General features: G+C 34.2%; 1 protein-coding gene across 2 annotated transcripts in view; it reads left to right on the forward strand.

The window, feature by feature from the left end:
* Positions 1-18324, forward strand: part of LOC128672848 (uncharacterized protein) — a 36896-nt gene extending 18572 nt beyond the window's left edge. The window contains exons 2-5 of one of the 2 annotated variants that reach the window (XM_053750307.2): positions 1-119; positions 10582-10699; positions 13311-13491; positions 14463-18324. In XM_053750307.2, coding sequence (XP_053606282.1) covers positions 1-119; positions 10582-10699; positions 13311-13491; positions 14463-14699 — 655 coding nt within the window. In that variant the 3' untranslated portion in view covers positions 14700-18324. The remainder of the gene's footprint in view (positions 120-10581; positions 10700-13310; positions 13492-14462) is intronic. The other variant, XM_064436216.1, reaches the window with a different exon arrangement.
* Positions 18325-18421: the final 97 nt, after the last annotated feature.

The raw sequence follows: 18421 nt of genomic DNA on the forward strand, positions 1-18421 counted from the left end.
AGTGGTGGTGGGCAGGCGCATGCATCGGTGCTGCTGTGTTACTGTGCGCGGCTGGCGCCCTGGCGCGCCCGCACTGCCGACGTCGGCACGCTGCTGCCGCCTCCGCCGCAGCCAACCCCGTGAGTGTAACACCTAAATATTTCAGAGCGGTCGTGGGCAGCAGAAGGCGAAGAAAGATGAAATCACAAGTTCATTCATTATTTTGTTAATTATTCTCACATTTATTAGATACTAGTAGTACAGTAGGTACAGTAGGATGTATAACCGGTCTGCGCTGAAACCGTGAACTACAGGGAACATATTAGTAGATGAGAGATAGAGAGAAACACGCGTTTTAACAGTTAGATAGTTCAATGATCGGTTCAATGAACAAAATTAAATGATACTACTATAATACTTAAATAGTACAAGTATTAAATGCGCATGTACCTTTTTTTTACCTCGGACGTTTTGGAACGTGTTACATTTTTTTTTAAGTTTTTATTTTATTTAAGTTTAAGATTTTATTTAAGTTCAAATTAGTTATGATTAATCTAGTTGGATAAATAAATAATAGAATGGATTTCGTACTTCGATGTAAGTACTTCTTCCGAGTACCTACTAATTCCATGCATAATAGTCATTGCAATGACGTTGCACTTCTTTCGAGTTTTCCGTAATTTTTTCCTACCGTTTTTTGATTTATGAATGTACGGAATTCCACATCAATCAGTATTTAGATAAGAGATACCTATCAACTGGACATAAATCTCCAAAACGCATTTGATGTTTCAGTCATGGAATTAGTAGGTAGTACCTAGGTACTAATCATGGATTTAGTAAGTACTTCTACGTTCCGTTGTACAACGGAGTACCTACTAATAGGGAGTATTACTGCACATTTATCCCGCCAGAGTACAGTATTGTATGTTAGGTACACAAAAGCTTTGCCGCCGTTTGTTATGTCGATTAAAACGTTTATTTTAGAGTACTTTATTAATCCTTTCATTATGTAAGCATTCGTTTGTGAAAATATACAACAATGTAGCATATTCGGGTGCCGAAATATTGGGAAACGACGTTTTCCAAAAAATAAAAATCTTCAAAAACCATGGGAAACTGCCACACGCTGCAAAATTTTCGAGCCAGTAAATGGTCAAAAATATGCTCGGAACACTTCACACTGACGACTTAATTATGGACTTCATACAGGTAAGGCTTTCAGTCAAAATCATGTTTATCAGTTTATCACCACAGTAATGCAGAACGTAACCTAAAATGGTATTATTATTTTCAGGACCAGTTCAGTTCTAGACCATGAGAAAACTGAAGGTCGGTTACTTCAGTTTTCTCATGGTCTAAAACTGAAATCCCGTGACAACCATGGTAGTCGCAGAAACTACCATCAAAAGTTGATAAGGCATACATTTGAAAGATGCGTCGCCGGTACTGGACCATGCAATCGGCAAATTATTCAGTTATTCAGCTTCATCAAAATTAACAACTTCGCGCGCGAGTCCGCACCCACCGTCGATTGGTTTTGATCTAATAAAAGCACTCATCCCATCACTGGTCAAAGTGCACTCAAAGGCGACAAAGAGCTGCTAAACGTGAAGCTAAAAATCAAATAATATGTGTCGTCGTATATGAAGTTAACCCGATAGACGGTTTTTTGTGTTTATATTTTTGATTTGAATAGTTTATGGGTGGAAGTGATTAATTATGTTGAAGAAGTGGTTGTCGAAAATAATATACCTACATATCCCAATCCCACAAATAAGGAGTGCAATGTGATATCAATAGTGTGCAATAATTTATAATAAAGGTATTGTGTTTTACAATGGACTTGAATCATTTAGAAAATTCGTCTTGTATTTAACACTGTGTTCTGAATCCTATTCCATAATCCACTAAATCCTTCTTTTTTTCTTTTAAACTCGCACCACGATTGCAAAGAAGTTATTTTAGTCGTAAATCTTCAAAAATATTGAAAACTAGCGATGCCCGCGACTTCGTTCGCGTGGTTGAACAATTTTTAGAGAAATTTAATTGTACAGATAAATGTAACGATACCTATAAAGAAGATGCTCATACGACTGAAATATATATTTCCTATAGTTTCACTGGACCATTATGACTCTTCTTCAGGTGTTCCAGATTTTCGATTTTATACATCAACAGGAAATGCTCATCAGGCTGAACAACTTTTGTTAAGGCGTAATTTCTATATGTCCTGTAGCTGTGCCACCTTGGGTCTGCATAAAGTATTCCAGATCTTTGATTGTTTTACCTCAACAGAAAATGCTCATCAGGCTGAACAAATTTTGTTAGGGCGTAATTTCTATATTTCCTATAGTTTAGCCGTACCATCATGGGTGTTCCAGATCTTCGATTTTTATATCTCAACAGAAAATGCTCATCAGGCTGAACCATTTTTGTTAAGGCGTAATTTTTATATTTCCTATAGTTATTAGCTGTACCATCATTGTTCTCCATCAGGCGCATTCGAATGAAACTTTTTTTGTTATATAGCTATTAAGCAACATATAGGTTATAAATGATTTTTAAATCTGTAACAACTTATGGAGAACCACAATGGCTCAGCTAAACTATAGAAAACATAGAAATGAAGCGTTAACAAAATTTGTTCAGTCTGATGAGCATTTTCTGTTGAAGTATAAAAATCGAAGATTTGAAAAACCTGAAGAAGTGTCATAATAGTCCAGCTAAACTATATAAATGTCAAAGTGTGTTTGTCTGAGGTCATTTTTGGTGTGGAGATAATTTGGTTTTTCATATAAAAATTAACTGGTTATGAGATTACATCAAATTTAAAAGCTCAAACTATTTACATTAATTAAATACATTCTGTGTAGTCTGTGTGTGTAATGAAATCTCAGATCAACTATTATGCCAAGCTCAGCGCAGATGACGCAACTGGTACAACTAAGATACACAAACATTGCCAATGGAGGCAAAAAGCGCCAATTTTCAATATTGTTGCAGATTTACGACCAAAAATACTTTAAATGAAAAAGGAAGGATTTAGTGGATTATCCTGAAAATAATAACACTATTTTAGGTTATGTTCTGCATTATTTGGTCAACTGTAGTCATAAACTGATATACACTTTATTTTAACTGAGGATCTTACCTGTATGAAATCCATATTTTAATAAGACTCCACGTGTGAAGTGTTCCGAGCTTTTTTCGACCGTTAACTGGCTCGAAAATTTTGCAGCGTGCGGCGGTTTCCCATAGTTTTCGAATTTTTTTTATCTTATGGAAAACAATTTTTCCCAATATTTCGGCACCCGAATATGCTAAATTGTTATATATTTTCACAAACGAATGCTTACCTAATAAAAGGATTAATGTAGTTCTCCAAAATAAACGTTTTAATTTTCATAGCAAAAGACGGCAAAGCTTTTGTTTACCTAACATATAGTGCTATACTCTCGCGGGATAAATGTGCAGTAATACTCCCTATTCCATAGTTCTAACATGTTACAAAATGTTGCGATCACAAATCTCAAATGTTGTCAACATCATGTCATGCATAGGTCAAAGTGGTCATAAGATTGTTAACTGTCATGCAGTCATTCGCAATCACAATGTATGCATAATATTGACTAGTGATGTTCTAATCTAAATAATAAAATCGATATTACATATCGAATCACTTGTTTTTATCGCGGGTGTTTTTAATAATGTTGGCATATTTCAAGTAGCCTAGTTTCCTCACAATGTTTTCCGTCACCAGAAAACTAATATAAACGAGTCAGATTAGTAATGAAATAATGATCTTGTGGCTCGACTCGACAAAATCTTAAATTAACGATAAAGTAGATACCTATACTTTAAACTATGTCACTATAGCACTTTACAAAAATTGCCATTGACATAACGAAACAAAACATACTTTGGCTTAAACATATATTTTTTTTAATAACATCGTTTTTTGATGACGGAAAACATCGCAAGGAACTCATGTAACAAATGATTCGACGGAACTGTAGTTTTATTGTAAAAATTGAATGTGATAAGGTTTTTTAATGAATTAAATACATACAATAAAACCTACTTATTATAGTGTTATTTAGGTTGATGTCCACTTTGAACAAGTACCAACATTACCAGTATTATAAATAAAAAACTTACGAAATACGAAAATGTAATACAATAAAATATAGTTATTGAATACCTCAATTTTACTCTTAGCTTTCTCCACAAATAGTACCTATACCCCGCTTGTTAGGTTCCGCACCTTGATTATAAACCCTAAATTAGGATATATTTTTCTTTTTTGTGCGTCCGGCCTTCTAATTTTACCGAACCGACCTTATTTTCTTCCAAACTACTGAACCGCTTTAGTTGAAATTTAGTACACATTTAGTACACAAGTAACTTAAATATATGAATTTTTATTTTGGGTCCTACTTTTAGGTTAAAATTTTGCTTGATATATTATGTGACATTATTTAAAAGGTTTATTTTGAACATTTCAAATACTTCAATAGGTACTATTCAAATTATTTTGGAACACCTCGTGCACCTAAAAGCAGCAGGGGCTCTACCGACTATGTTTACTGATTATTGTCAAGGTAAACTTGAATGATATATATTTAAAAAATTGAAGAATATAATGTACCTACTACACTACCACGTACCAACTTTTAAGTGCCTAAGCAAACGTATTATAGGTATTAAGTTATGTACTTATATATACGAAATACATGATACCATTATTGTAAATGCAAAAGTTTGTGAGGATGTGTGTATGTATGTTTGTTACTCTTTCACAAAAATTCTAACTGATCGTTGTTATGAAATTTGGTACACGGGTAGAATATGACCTGAAATAACACATAGTGTACTATTTACCCCGAAACCCCGGGGCGCAGCTAGTAATATTGTAAAATGACTAAGAAGAATACCCAGACAAACATACCAAAAAATATATATTTTTACAGCAGCTACCGACGAAAAAGTAAAAATTTACATGAGTGTGATTATATTTTTTACTCAATGAGGCAAAATGTGCAGGACATTAATGTGGTACACGGGTATAATATTATATGACCTGAATTCACTGAAATAGAACATGGAATAGGTACTTTTTAGTTCCCTCCCGTGTTTTTTTTTTGTTTACCGATTCGAGTAAATCCCAGCGCACTTAGTTTATATAATATACTTCTATACTATTATTATAAAGAGGTAAGCGTTTGTGAATATGTATGTTTGAGGCAGGTAATCTCCAAAACTACCAAAGCGATTTCAAAAATTGTTTCACCACTAGAAATGTACATTATCCAAGATTGCTATGATGCTTGATAGGCTATATTTTATCTCAAAATTCCCACGGGAGCAAAGCCCCGGGCAACATCTAGTATAGTATACTAGCGGCTAGCGGCCCGTCCCAGCTTCGCTCGGCTAAAAATATAATAAATTCCACACCTAAACCTTCCTCAGGAATCACACTAAGTACCTATCTATTAGTGAAAACCGCATAAAAAACCATGAAGTAGTTTTTGAGTTTATCGCGAACAGAGGACAGACGCGGCAGAGGACTTTGTTTTATAATAAATATATAAGGATAAGGATTATAAACAAGGAATATGGTTGCTTATACTAAATAACCAACCATAATCCTTTTTGTCTTTCGCGGTACAATTAGGTAAATATTTTAATGTAATTCGTCATGGGAATTGATCAGTAGTTACTCTAGCTGGTTACGTGTGACTACGGCTACAACTCGATCATTGAGCAATGCCAACAGTCTCGTCTCGCAAGCCGACAAACGCGTCATCGCTCACTATTACAATTATAGGTGCGCATACATAACACTGACAACGGTGGCAAGCAGTGGAATTGTACATGTATGTGTATCATAACGTATGTACACATGTCCTATACCTACACTTATAGAGTACTCAGCACACATTGTATCAACATATCCTATCATATCGGTCTGAAAGTCTGAAGTACCAACACAGCACACAAATACGTGTAGACAGATTGTTTGTGTGTTGGTGAGAATGACTATACTCATATAATCATTGTAGTGTGCGGCGACATCGGGGCAGCCGGTGCACCGCGCGCCCGCCTGCCCGTTCTCCCCGCTACGCGACTGCGAACACCGCGCCGCGTCCGCCGCGTCATTGAACAACAAGACTCGCTCGATGGCAGGCGTAATACTGCCAATATGAAAAGAGTTAAAAAACTACATCACAAAATACGCGATAGTGGAATTTCTACGTTATCTTTATTTTACAAATAATTTATTTTTATAGTGTTATTACATTGGAAATCATATTTTTATTTATTAGTGAATGATATATAGTTAATTATTGTAAATACGCTTCACGGGTGTTGTAATCTCCGTTTAGTGCACTGTGATTATTTTGTTGAAGCCTGAAGAAAAATTGCAATGTCAATGACAGGACAGTGTGTGTATATTTAAAATTCTATTGTACGTGATAAGGTGATCGATTTGACTACGGGTGAACTCGATTGGTGTGTCATCGGATTCATTGACACAAGCACATCACTATCTGTCATACAATACAGTGAAAGAAAAAGCTACAAAAATTTTGGACGACACTGATAAAAATAGTAAGTAATTTGTTTATTGCGAGGTAGCATATATAACTCTGTAGATTAAAATACATAATACACAAATCGTAAACAGATGGTTTTATCGCTAAAACACATGGGTATCATACGAACACTCGGACGTAATATTATATGAAATTCGGCGAATAATACACAATAAAAATGTATGTCGGAGAAGTTGTTGGTGAAGTGAAGGAGGCGAGTGAGGCCCGAGGCAGTCGAACGGCCGCGAGACGGCGGGAGCGTGCCAAGTGATAAGAGGCGCGCCGATAGCGACGTCACACCCAGACGTTGTTTGTGTGAATTTAAATAAATTTTCATGACAGACAGTTCCGTAATCACCTCTTGCCATATCACAGTCTTGACTTGACAAACCAACTCGATAACATGTTTATTTATAACAATTTCAGTGAATGTGCCCATCAAATATTTTCATAGGTGTATATCTAAAAAATAAAATAACATTAGTATTACTAGGTATTAGTAATCACAAGTAATGAACAGAACACATGTATAAAATCTTATTTTACCAACTTAGTCATATCAAACAATGTAATAACTTTAAACTTATTGAACCTAAACAAATATAAGATCATACACAGACATAATGCCACCCTATATTCATCTTCAGCTGAAATGATAACCGGAACTAATTTTGTTTAGACTTTTATTACAGAAGATTAAATTGTATTAACCTTAATAAGTGATAAGATTAAATATTTATATTTGTATGTATACAAATCATTGTAACTTAAATATTTTTAGATGGATATTTTAGTAAAGCAAATATCTATATTGTATATAGATAACCCAAACTACTCTTAACTAAATTATGTTTTGGCTTGAAATTTGCAATGCTATCTACAATGACTATATCTATATATCTATATTGTAGCACCTTTTATTAGTAACTTAGTGACCAAATCCATTTGAAAAATCAATTTTGTTTGGTTTATGAAACTATGCTTTTAAACACTCTTCCTTTACTCATTTTGAAAGTTCTCTTGTCATTTAATTCTAAAAATAGTGGTATAACTGAATTAAAAATGTTTCTATTGAATCTCCTCGAATTGAAATGAAATTTGATAAATTAAAACTACTGAAAAATTTGCCTGGTAAGTTGACAGGTTGATGAGACAAATATAGGACACTCAAACAAGTGTCTTAATCTTATCCACTGGATAAGATTAATTTTACAAGTCATGCAAGTGAGAATTGTTCTTCTTTAGAGTATGTATGATGTTATAGTTAGATAACATTTATACAAACTACTATTCAGTGTCCTGTCTGTCTGGTGTAATGATACCATAAAATTCAAGGTTCTTGTAGTTTGAGTAAACACATAATCCGCTTCTATGTCATAATATGTTTGTATTAAACCAAGATGAAAAATCTATAAGATTACATAAGTCTATACACATATTATCTATTTTAGTGATTAGTGTACTTTTCATATAGTCAATAATAAATACTTCTTTGTGCTATATAGAGTGACAGCAAGAATAGAATTCATCACTACTAGCAGTATCAGGATATAGGTTTATCATTAAAACGAATAAGTATAAATGTTATATTCACATGATACTATTGCATTGTAGTATAAAGTAATAGATCTTTGAGTTAAGCTAAGCTGCAGAAGAAGGCCCTTTAACAATTGGCCCTAAAATTAAGAACACAAAGCTTCTCTGCAGTAGACTTTTTTGATGAAGCAATCACTGACTGATTAGAGAATAAAAAAAATTCTTCTATTAAATTAATTAACTTAATCCATAAGTACTTTCCATAACTACTATATATTCCCTACTTTCCATATACTGTATTATAAATGCGAAGTTTATATGTTATTCACACTTTCACAGCTAAACTTGAGATAGTTAATGACCTGGGGTCAAATATAGCTAGGGGGAACTGGGAGCAACAGTTGGTGTTTTAAAACTTAATCCATGAATTAGGTAACTCTAATGTGTACCAAATGTCATAAAAGTGTATTAGCAATCCCAATAATGCAAAATCATTTATTTTATGTAGAAATATAAAATGTGATTCTCATTTTTGCTGCCATTTACTTAATTTAAAAATTTGTTTGCTTTAGTGTTTGATTTATGGTTCAGAAACGGGCCTCTTTTATTACACCAAAATGTTTAGTTCAATAAACATACTTTACTATCTATTTTAATAGGAAGGGTTCAATCAATCTTGAATCGAATAAAGTTTGAGTTTCCCACACTTATCTTAGATCTTGATTTACAAGTCATACTTTAAACAACATTATCTTTGCTTACAAATAAACTACAAGTAATAAAAATTATTTAAAAATTGATAGATTTAATTATATATTACATATCAATTTGTAATGTGCAAACATATCAACATTGTTTACCTTTTCTAAGTACAGACCTATCTAAATAAATGGGGTTTAATAGTTAGTTAAATTGATTTTTGTCAATATAAAATTTTGTTATCAGTCATATTTATCAGTACACTTATAAAAAAATTACTTTAATAAAATCATAATAATCGAACCCGAACTAATACTGTTATCATTTGCTTTAATATATTGTTAATTTTTTTTATTGAGAATAAAAAAGATTACAAAAAATAAAACTATTCAAAAATACCTAGACTGGGACTTCCCTCTGAATGGCAATTGGAATGAACATGTATTTATTTGGCAATAATAAATATTTAAATTTTTGTATGAATTAATTTTATTAGGTTTTAAAATGAATTAAATATTTTACTACACTAATAATGTTTTATAGATGAACTACTGGGCCGATTTATATGAAATTTAGCACAGAAACAGACGAAATCTTCAGAATTCACATTTTTTTAATTTTAATTTTTAAAATGTACTTACAACATATTTATAATGATTCAGCTGCATTGTACAGTCTATGAATTATCTTAGATATATTTAATTTATTTAGAGGATTTCTTTTTCAATGACCTTTAATCATTTATTTTTATTACATACTAGCTTTATGCGCGGCTTCGCCCACGTCTCCCAGGTGAACAGTATTTTTTCAAAGATTTTAAAGGTCGTAACATTTCTTGCAATATTCACGAATGTCGATTGAATAGAAACTTGAAGAGAAACATACAAACTTTAACATTTATAATAGATACTAGTTTCATTAAACAAATCTGAGATTTAATTTAGGACTCTGTTGTATAGATTAGAATGACAAACAAGCTACGAACGCTCGTAGCGGCTTGCTGAAGTTAGAGCTAGAAAGGTAAAACCTCGCGAACGCGTGCACGGGAATCTAGCACCGAACGGTCTTAGCGTCTTCTAGCACAGAAAGAACGACAACAGTCTATAACAACTAAGACGCGCAATAGAATTTTAGCTCATAGTAGGTAATAGATGGGCATCCAGTTACGATCCTCAAATTAATTACTCTCTTCAAAACAGCATCCAAATAGGGGCAGTATAAGCTTTGCCCCAATTTTGCCGAAATTTTAATGTTTATCAAAAACATTTTTCTGTGCTACCAATGGATAATGTGACCAATAGATAATGTGATTCTAAGGAAGGGTTTATGTGTTTATTTTTCATGGTTTTACCCGAACGAAGGCAATATAGGCCACTAGCATAGGTATAATTAAAGTAGGTACCAATCTTGTAAATGTTACAAACAAGTTACAAAACTGCTGAACATATTTTAGCATTGTTCTTGTGTTACATACTACTAGTATACTAGCATATATATTGCGATCAAGGCTGAACTGGTATTTTCGCAAATCCATAAGAACATTGTATCATGGCCAGTAAGAAGTACGAAGTACTGATGGCCCCGATCACCTTGTTAATTGTTAAAAACCGGCCGTCTGCCTGACGACAATCCTTTTTGGGAAAAATCAAGCATTGGAGATATGATATATGGTTGCTATTGTTAAGTTGTAGCTTGTTTTGGACGATATGGAAAAAAATTGCAATTATGTATGGTGTTAATCGTGTTGAGGACCACATAATGAGAGTAGTGTGTTGTGATTTGCAGATGCTCTCGGTTCAAGTGCCGGGGTGCGCGGGCATGGAGCGGCTGGGCGCGCCGGGGGGGCCGCGCCTCAGGCACGACCACAGAAGCCATCATTCCACATTGTAAGTATTATATTTCATGACGTTAAAGAAATGAATAATTATTTATTCCCATCCAAAACCATAGTTAACAACATTACCTAATAATATTGAATGTGGAATGTAGTAAGTATTATATAAAGAGTAAATATGAGTGATTGTGAAGAACTGGTGCCCGAGCAAAGTATCCAATAAACCTGTGTTACGGGTCACAGATACGAGCCTACAACCTTTTGAATAGCCGCCAATGTGATAAGCTTTTATGACGCCCCTGGTAAAGCGGTTGTTTTTGGACAGCGGTGATCACTTACCATCAGGTGATCCGCACATTTGCCGTTCTAGACTAAAAAAAACCTTTAAGATTCCAATCCCGAAATTTCCAAAATCATTGGATTTCTTTGGGAATATCTGAAGTAATATTAAAGTCATAATCCGTCTGGATTGTGGTTTCTGTTCTTCGTTACCGCAAAACCTAGTGTATTTTTTGGGTTTTTAGTTGTTTAACTTATTCTGCCTCTATTCATGTTATAATCAAAACAAATTAAACTTTGATACTAATATACAATATCTATTGTAGGTAAATGTGTTATGAATCATAGATAAATTCTGACTAAGTACTAAAATACGTGCATAATAATGTAAAGTAATAAAAACTTTACAGTATTATACTAATTACTTAATGTGTAAGTATTTGTTATCAAATTGTATCATTAAATTCGCACTGTTTTCGTAAATAATAAAATACAGTCATACATCTCAACACCGTTAAGATAGATAAACTTACTACCTCTAATAATTACAAGTGGTTTTGAATTAAACCAAAACAGTTTCTCCATTTTAAAACAAGAATATATAACCCTACTAATGTATAATTATAATTAAATTATCTTTATGAAGTTCATAGGTGAAATCATCTATATATATAAAACTCTTGTGGGCGTGGGAAACGGGGCGGGAGGCATTGCGAAAAACGTGATGGCACAATATATGTAGGAAACGGTACGGGATACCTACATAGCAGGAAACGGAATTGGACAAGTTGAGGGACGAAACATGTAGTGGGAAAAGGGAAATTGAACTAAAGATAAGAAAACATACGAATTTTAATCATATGTTTGAAAAAAAATTACTGAGATTTTGCTTCAAGATTCACGCTGGCGAAGCCGCAGGCAAAGGCTATTTATTAGTATGTTGATATATTAAACACATTTATCTATTTGTATAAAAATCATGCTAATATGAAATCAAGATTGTTAAGTACATAAGATTGACTGATTTAAATAATCTGTCTGAAATATCGGTTTTTATTTTGTTATCATTTCATACCTATCAATATTATTATCTTGTTACTTTTCACCTCCAATTTTGTTTTTGTCTCGCAGTAAACAAACTGAACACATGTATACGTTTAGTCATGCGCGTCCGCTGCGTTATTGACGCCCAAATTGGATTTGGCTGTCCCATTCAAACGTTCGTGCGACAGAGAGGCTATCTGCCGCATATTGTCTACCTGCTTCACACGTAATGCGACGGACACGTCTCAGACTAGGCTTTTTAGATTTTTCTCAAAGGCATCTTAACATGATTTGAAGACTACAGCCATCTTGCGGTAACAGCTAGACATACTACAAGTGAAAAAAAAAAACGAATAGGTATTTTGACTTGGATTTCGTCTCGAATAAAATAAACATATTAATCATATCACGCATTTATTTTTTACGGGGAAGACAGATTTAAGAGCTGCAAGTCTCAAAAGTCACGCTGGATTTATTGCTGGATCGCAACAATAGTTGGGGGAGTTAGCTAGGAGTCTATGAGAAGAATTCCCAGTTAAACGCTCTGTTCCTTAATTATTTTTTACAATAAACATGAGAAGCACATATAAAATCAAAATTCATATTCTCATAAAATATTCATTGTATTTCGTTTATTTATTATTAATCTATCATTAAATGTCATTTTAACGTAATGCCAATCAACATAACTGAGAGCAGATCAAATGTACAAGGCTGGCAACTTGTTTGATAAAGTGCCTATTTGGTATAAACTTATTAGCAAACGACAATTAGCAAATAAAAAAAAAACAGTCAAGTGCTAGTTTAACTCGCGTGATGAGGATTACCTATAACTTACAGAATTTTTGTACGTTTTCCTGTAATCTACAAGAAATAAACTAAATTTTGTATTTGGTTTGTTCAAAATTTTAGGCTCAGTAGTTTCGGAGATGAAGGGGCGTCGCCAGGAGTGTCACGCGCGTGTACTCCATATGAGCTTTTGTTTGACAATATTATTAAAATTTAAACTTTTTAAAATCACCACAGCTCAGTAATTTAAAACGGCCACCGACCATTTAAAGCGCTATCCAAATTTTCTCAATTAGCATATTTCCTAAGTTCCACCGAAAATCACCCTTATATGAAAAAAAAAATTAAACTACATGTCTGTGTTTGGGTCATAAGATTACACCATCTTCCCAAATTTCACCTGATTTGGTTCAGTAGATTCGGAGAAAATTGACTGTGACAGACAAACACACTAGTAATCCTATAAGGGTTAGTTTTTTCTCTTTTTTTACAGAATCCTAGAAATATAAAGCAGATTTTTGAAGTAGTAATTAGTTGGTCAATGTTTCCAGGGAATGGGAGAAGCAGCAGAGACTGCAGGCCGTGGTGGGCCGCATCCAGGAGATGGTGGAGCAGGACGCGCGTGCGCGCTCGGCGGCCGCGGCCGAGCGGCTGGGCCTGCCGCCCAGCATACAGCTGCCGGACGGCGAGTACGGACACGACGCGGATCTGCAGCTGCGAGTCCCTTATCAGGTACGCTGGTTCTAGTCTTTGTTCGTTCAGCGGCCGCGGCAAAACATATAACGCTCTGTCCCGTTTCTCCTAATGTGTACCGAAAATGGTACAGGGAAAACGAATAGAAAGACCCTGAAAGAGATCGCACTAGCGATGAAGCCGCTTATTGTACATCTAGTTGTGTGTGTAAAGTGTTTTTATTTGCTATATACACATTGTCATATCTTTTGTTTCGCTCATACAAGAAAGATAAACGCATATTAGAAATAGAGAAGAAACGGTACAGAATGCTAATATATTTTGTCCCTGATTGTATGCCATGGCTTTACCTAGCGCCACCATCACACTTTTATCAAGATATTTTACTTATTAACAAAAACTAAAAAAATATCTACGCAAATTATGCTGCATTGTGTAAGGGATTTGATTGTAAAGTGAGTATTATAGATTTTTTTATCATACAATGTAGTTACAAATTTTGATTTTCTACCGACTATATTCTAAACTCAATGCAAAATCCAAAGTTTTTGTTATTGTTACCTTCCTTAGTCTATGCGTTTCAATTCTGTAAAACATTTAAAAAAAAACATCGACTGACGTCATTTCTGTTCAGCATACATATGATAAAGTAAGGTTTTACAAAGACGGTCACAACTAAGAGTCTCAAGACGAATAACGTAGGCTATAGGTTTAGCTGGATTGTCGACTTATTTCGTTTACATGGATTTCGTTTCAGTCTTGTGACTTTTGGCTGTTTGTTCTGTAAGCGATAAAGATGTGATATTGAACAGAATACAAACTAGATTCTGACGCTCATGAAAATAATCATCTAATTTGAAAAGTAATCGTGATTACGTTTAATTTTGATTATCAATCCGATTAGAAATGTATTCGACGAAGAAGCCTACTTTATGTTTTTTCCATCCATACTAAGTATATCTGAGACGCTCTGCCGAAAGATCCGCTAACGGTGTCGTGTCTGTCGGCAGCAAGCCGAGCTGACGCGCAGCAGCTTCCAGCCGCCGCCCAACAAGTGCGTGAGCGACGTGCCGGAGTGGGCGGGCGGCGCGCGGCGCACGGAGCCGCCGCACAAGAAGGACGGACTGCTGCAGAAGGCGACGCGCTGGTGGGTGCGCATGGGCGCGCGCACAGCGCCCGCGTGCGCGCCGCCGTGCGTCATGGTGCCGCGGCCGCCGCGCCCGCCGCCGCCGCCGCCCGACAAGTGACGCCGCGCCGCCGCATCCCCCTCCACGCTTACATTCCATGGCCGGGCCGAGAGTATTATAGACTTGCTATTTATTGTGCAGTGAGTGTGCCGCCGCCGCCCGCCGGGCGCCGAGCCCGAGACTGAACTGAAAACGCTATAATGTCTACGTCGGAGTATGTTTTAGGTAAAATTAATTCAAATAGATACAATTAAAAGTATATAATATTTAATGAATCTTTCGATTGTAACCTTCGATGATATTGTATATTGTGAAAGAGGTCAGTCACCGGGAGCAAATGTTGCAGTGTACAGTTCTTTAAGTGATCTATTTTAAAGTGTAATTTCTATCCAGCGGCTATATGTCTGTGTTTAAACAACTTTTATATTTATTTATGTGACTATTGTTATAGAATGCATATCAGTACAGTAAATGAGTTATTAATTTACAAACATAGTTACTATTTTATTGTAAATATTGTCTCTAATTTAATTTAGATTAATGATGACCGAGCGCCAGAATCAGAGGGTCTTTTCAATTGAGTGTTTGCTACATTCCATATTTATGTTGAAATATTCTCAATACTACTTACTGTACTTCATTTGTCCGGGTCTCGCTGTCTGCGTTTATCTTGTTCAGTATAATGTACTAGTGACTGATATTAAATGCAAGTGAATAGAAATCTCATTAGGGATAGACATTGTTTAAATTAAAGATATTGGTTGAGTTAGTTTTAATTAGGTATTTATTATTTTTATCATAATACGAATAAACATATCCTGCATTAAAAAGCTATATATAAATTAATGTCATTAAAAGCAGGATATGTGAAAACTCGTTATTAGTTCATCCTATTAAATGCTTATAGGCACCTATCGATCTACATTGTGCCTACTCCTTCATCTCAAGTTTCGAGTAAGATCCGTGAATAATTTGCATACAGGAATACTTTTCACTAGCATCCTTTTTGGAAAACCAATTTCAGAAGTTACATCTTCTATGACTTATAGATTTTTAATTTCTAATAAACTTACTTTGTGCCCCATAGTTTATATAATGTGTAGAATCCTCAAAAATGATGCTAATGAATTTTAAAACAATTATGAACAAATGCGACTTTACTAAAAAAATAATTAGATCAGAGTTAAGACTGGCTTCACGTGCGCCTTTCTGCCTAGATGTAAAAACGCTAGTCATATATGGAATAGACATAATCTATCAAATTGTATGTGATAAGTCAAGCCCATTAAATACAGCTTAATATAAATAATTGGTGTCAGCCCAATGCTTGTTATTTGCTGCTTGGTACCAGCATGACGGTGCTTCCAATCAATTTTAAACTTAATGCAGGAAGCTGTTATTTACCTAAGTATTTTATTAATGTTTAATTTACTTGTGCAATATTTTCCCCACAAGTTGTATGAAATATTATTTTAGTGTTTACGTACAAATCGTCCAATGTATAATCTCTGAGAAGTAACCGTTTGAATATTCATATTGCAAAATTTTCATGATGTCTCAAGCTATAAATCACTGTTCTCTAATGATATTAATATTTTGCATCCACTTGCAACACACCAGTAGTCACAGCTGCCTATGGATAACTTGACAGTTGTAATCAAAGAAATATTTTACTCCAAAATAATGTTTCTTTCGTAATAGCATCATCAAACCCGAATCCGTAACTTGTGAATGTTATTATTACAATAAGAAATCAAGCACACACTCTGTTACTTTTGTAAATTGCTAAAACGCTTTTTGATATCACATCTATCGTGCTCTCACTTTTTCCTTTACTTTAATGGACAGTGACAGAACAAATCAGTGACTTTATTACTTGTTCCATAGTATATTAGATGTGTCTGTTCAACGGCGTGGTATGAATATGTGGACAATCAGAAAGCACTTTTCTATGAGAAACTATAACCAAAACAATGTGGAGGAATTTTTTAAAATTAATATATACTTTTTTTCGGATAAATAATGAAATTTCCAAAATGATCATAACTAAATACTTTCTGAGTGACCTGGTATTTATACAAGGTGTATGACAAACACCTTGTATAAGTATATGTCAAAATCTTATTTTCGTTACCTATTTACGTGTTGCTAGTAGCACGAAAATAGTATCAAAACTGGTTATTTCGTCAAGAAAAGTTAATCAGGTTTACTCCCACTAGTGTCGTAATGAAAATTAGGTTTTACGTCCCACAACCGCAACCTCTTCATGCCGATATATAATCGATAGCATAGCGACTGCCAAGGCGCAATTCTATCTATTGATTGCTGGTAAAACATCAGTAGTATTTTAGACTATTGGTACTGTCGATAATTTTACCGATAGTCACCCTACCACAACCCACAACACAGCACGGCACAGCGAAGGTGGCAGTAAGACCAAGATGGAATTGGCGCGTATGTCTTTTGTTTTCCGCAGTTTCTTGTTTCTTACTTTAAATATTTATAAGCATAATAATAAGACTTCCAATTACAAAATCTAATTTGATGTAGAATTAATTACAACAATTCATATTTACAATTCAAGTGTTAGTCTTTTAAGCAAATTCGCAGTAGGAAAAGCTGTGTTCACCATCATTGTATTACTTCGATCTAGTAAAATAAATATTTTATGCTTCTGTTATTGCTTATCAATACTGACAACGATTCACTATTAATTCAGTTGCAAGTGGAGGTAAAATTTGTTAAAATCTTGGGATTTTTCCCATTGTTTCCCATTGCTACACATCGGGAGAAAAAATCCCGTTGTTTAACAGTGTTACACATGCAACTATCTTCCTACCAATGAATAATGAGTATTCAATGGCACTCTGTATTCCCGTTCAATAATACTTACGAATATTAAAATAAAACAAGTGTAAGAAATTAAGATTAAAGATAAAAAATGAAGATTAAGAAAAAATTGTCTATTTTATCTGGATTTCATTCATATTGTATACAATACAAATTTTCAAACTTTACACTTTTTTATTTTTACTTCGTAGGTATTACTGAACGGGAATACAGTGTACCATTGAGTAACAGTATTACTCATTGGTAGGAAGATAGTTGCAATGTGTAATACTGCTACACAAAGGGAATTTTTCTCCTTATGTGAAGTGTTACAAATCGCGGTGTGACACTATGGGAATAAACCAGATCTCGTATACGAATACGAGATTGTAATCACGAGATTACAATATTGTCATTTTGGGCAAGGCACAGACAATAATGAGGTAAATGTGATTGTACATATACACTTACAGTCATCACCAACATTATATTGAAATTTTCGTCTAATTTAGATAGGTACGTAATGTAGAATGAACAGTGATTTTGTGTTTGTTATTATTATCATCATCCACTTTCCTCTTTGAGAAAAATGGACATTTGAATATTGTCATGCATGACTATTATATTTATCACTTCATCAAGTACATTTTTCTTCAAACTTAAGTGGAAATTCAGTGGTACTTGTACAAATCTCTAAATATAAAAGTTGTTTAAAAGTATGTAGTTTCACAGATTAGATAATTTAATCTAGAATCAAACAATATTCCATTTGTCATATTAATAAGTAAAAGCAGAATAAAATGTTTAACGATAAAAGAAAACTGCATTAAATTATGACCTACAAATAATAATAAAACGATTTTTATTTACTATACACCTTCAATAACCTAATTTCCTTCTGGAGCATCCGACAAAAATGTTGTAATACCTATACAACATACAAGATAGGCAAT

This window comes from Plodia interpunctella, chromosome 10, assembly GCF_027563975.2.
Source record: "Plodia interpunctella isolate USDA-ARS_2022_Savannah chromosome 10, ilPloInte3.2, whole genome shotgun sequence".
Taxonomy (NCBI): Eukaryota; Metazoa; Arthropoda; class Insecta; order Lepidoptera; family Pyralidae; genus Plodia; species Plodia interpunctella.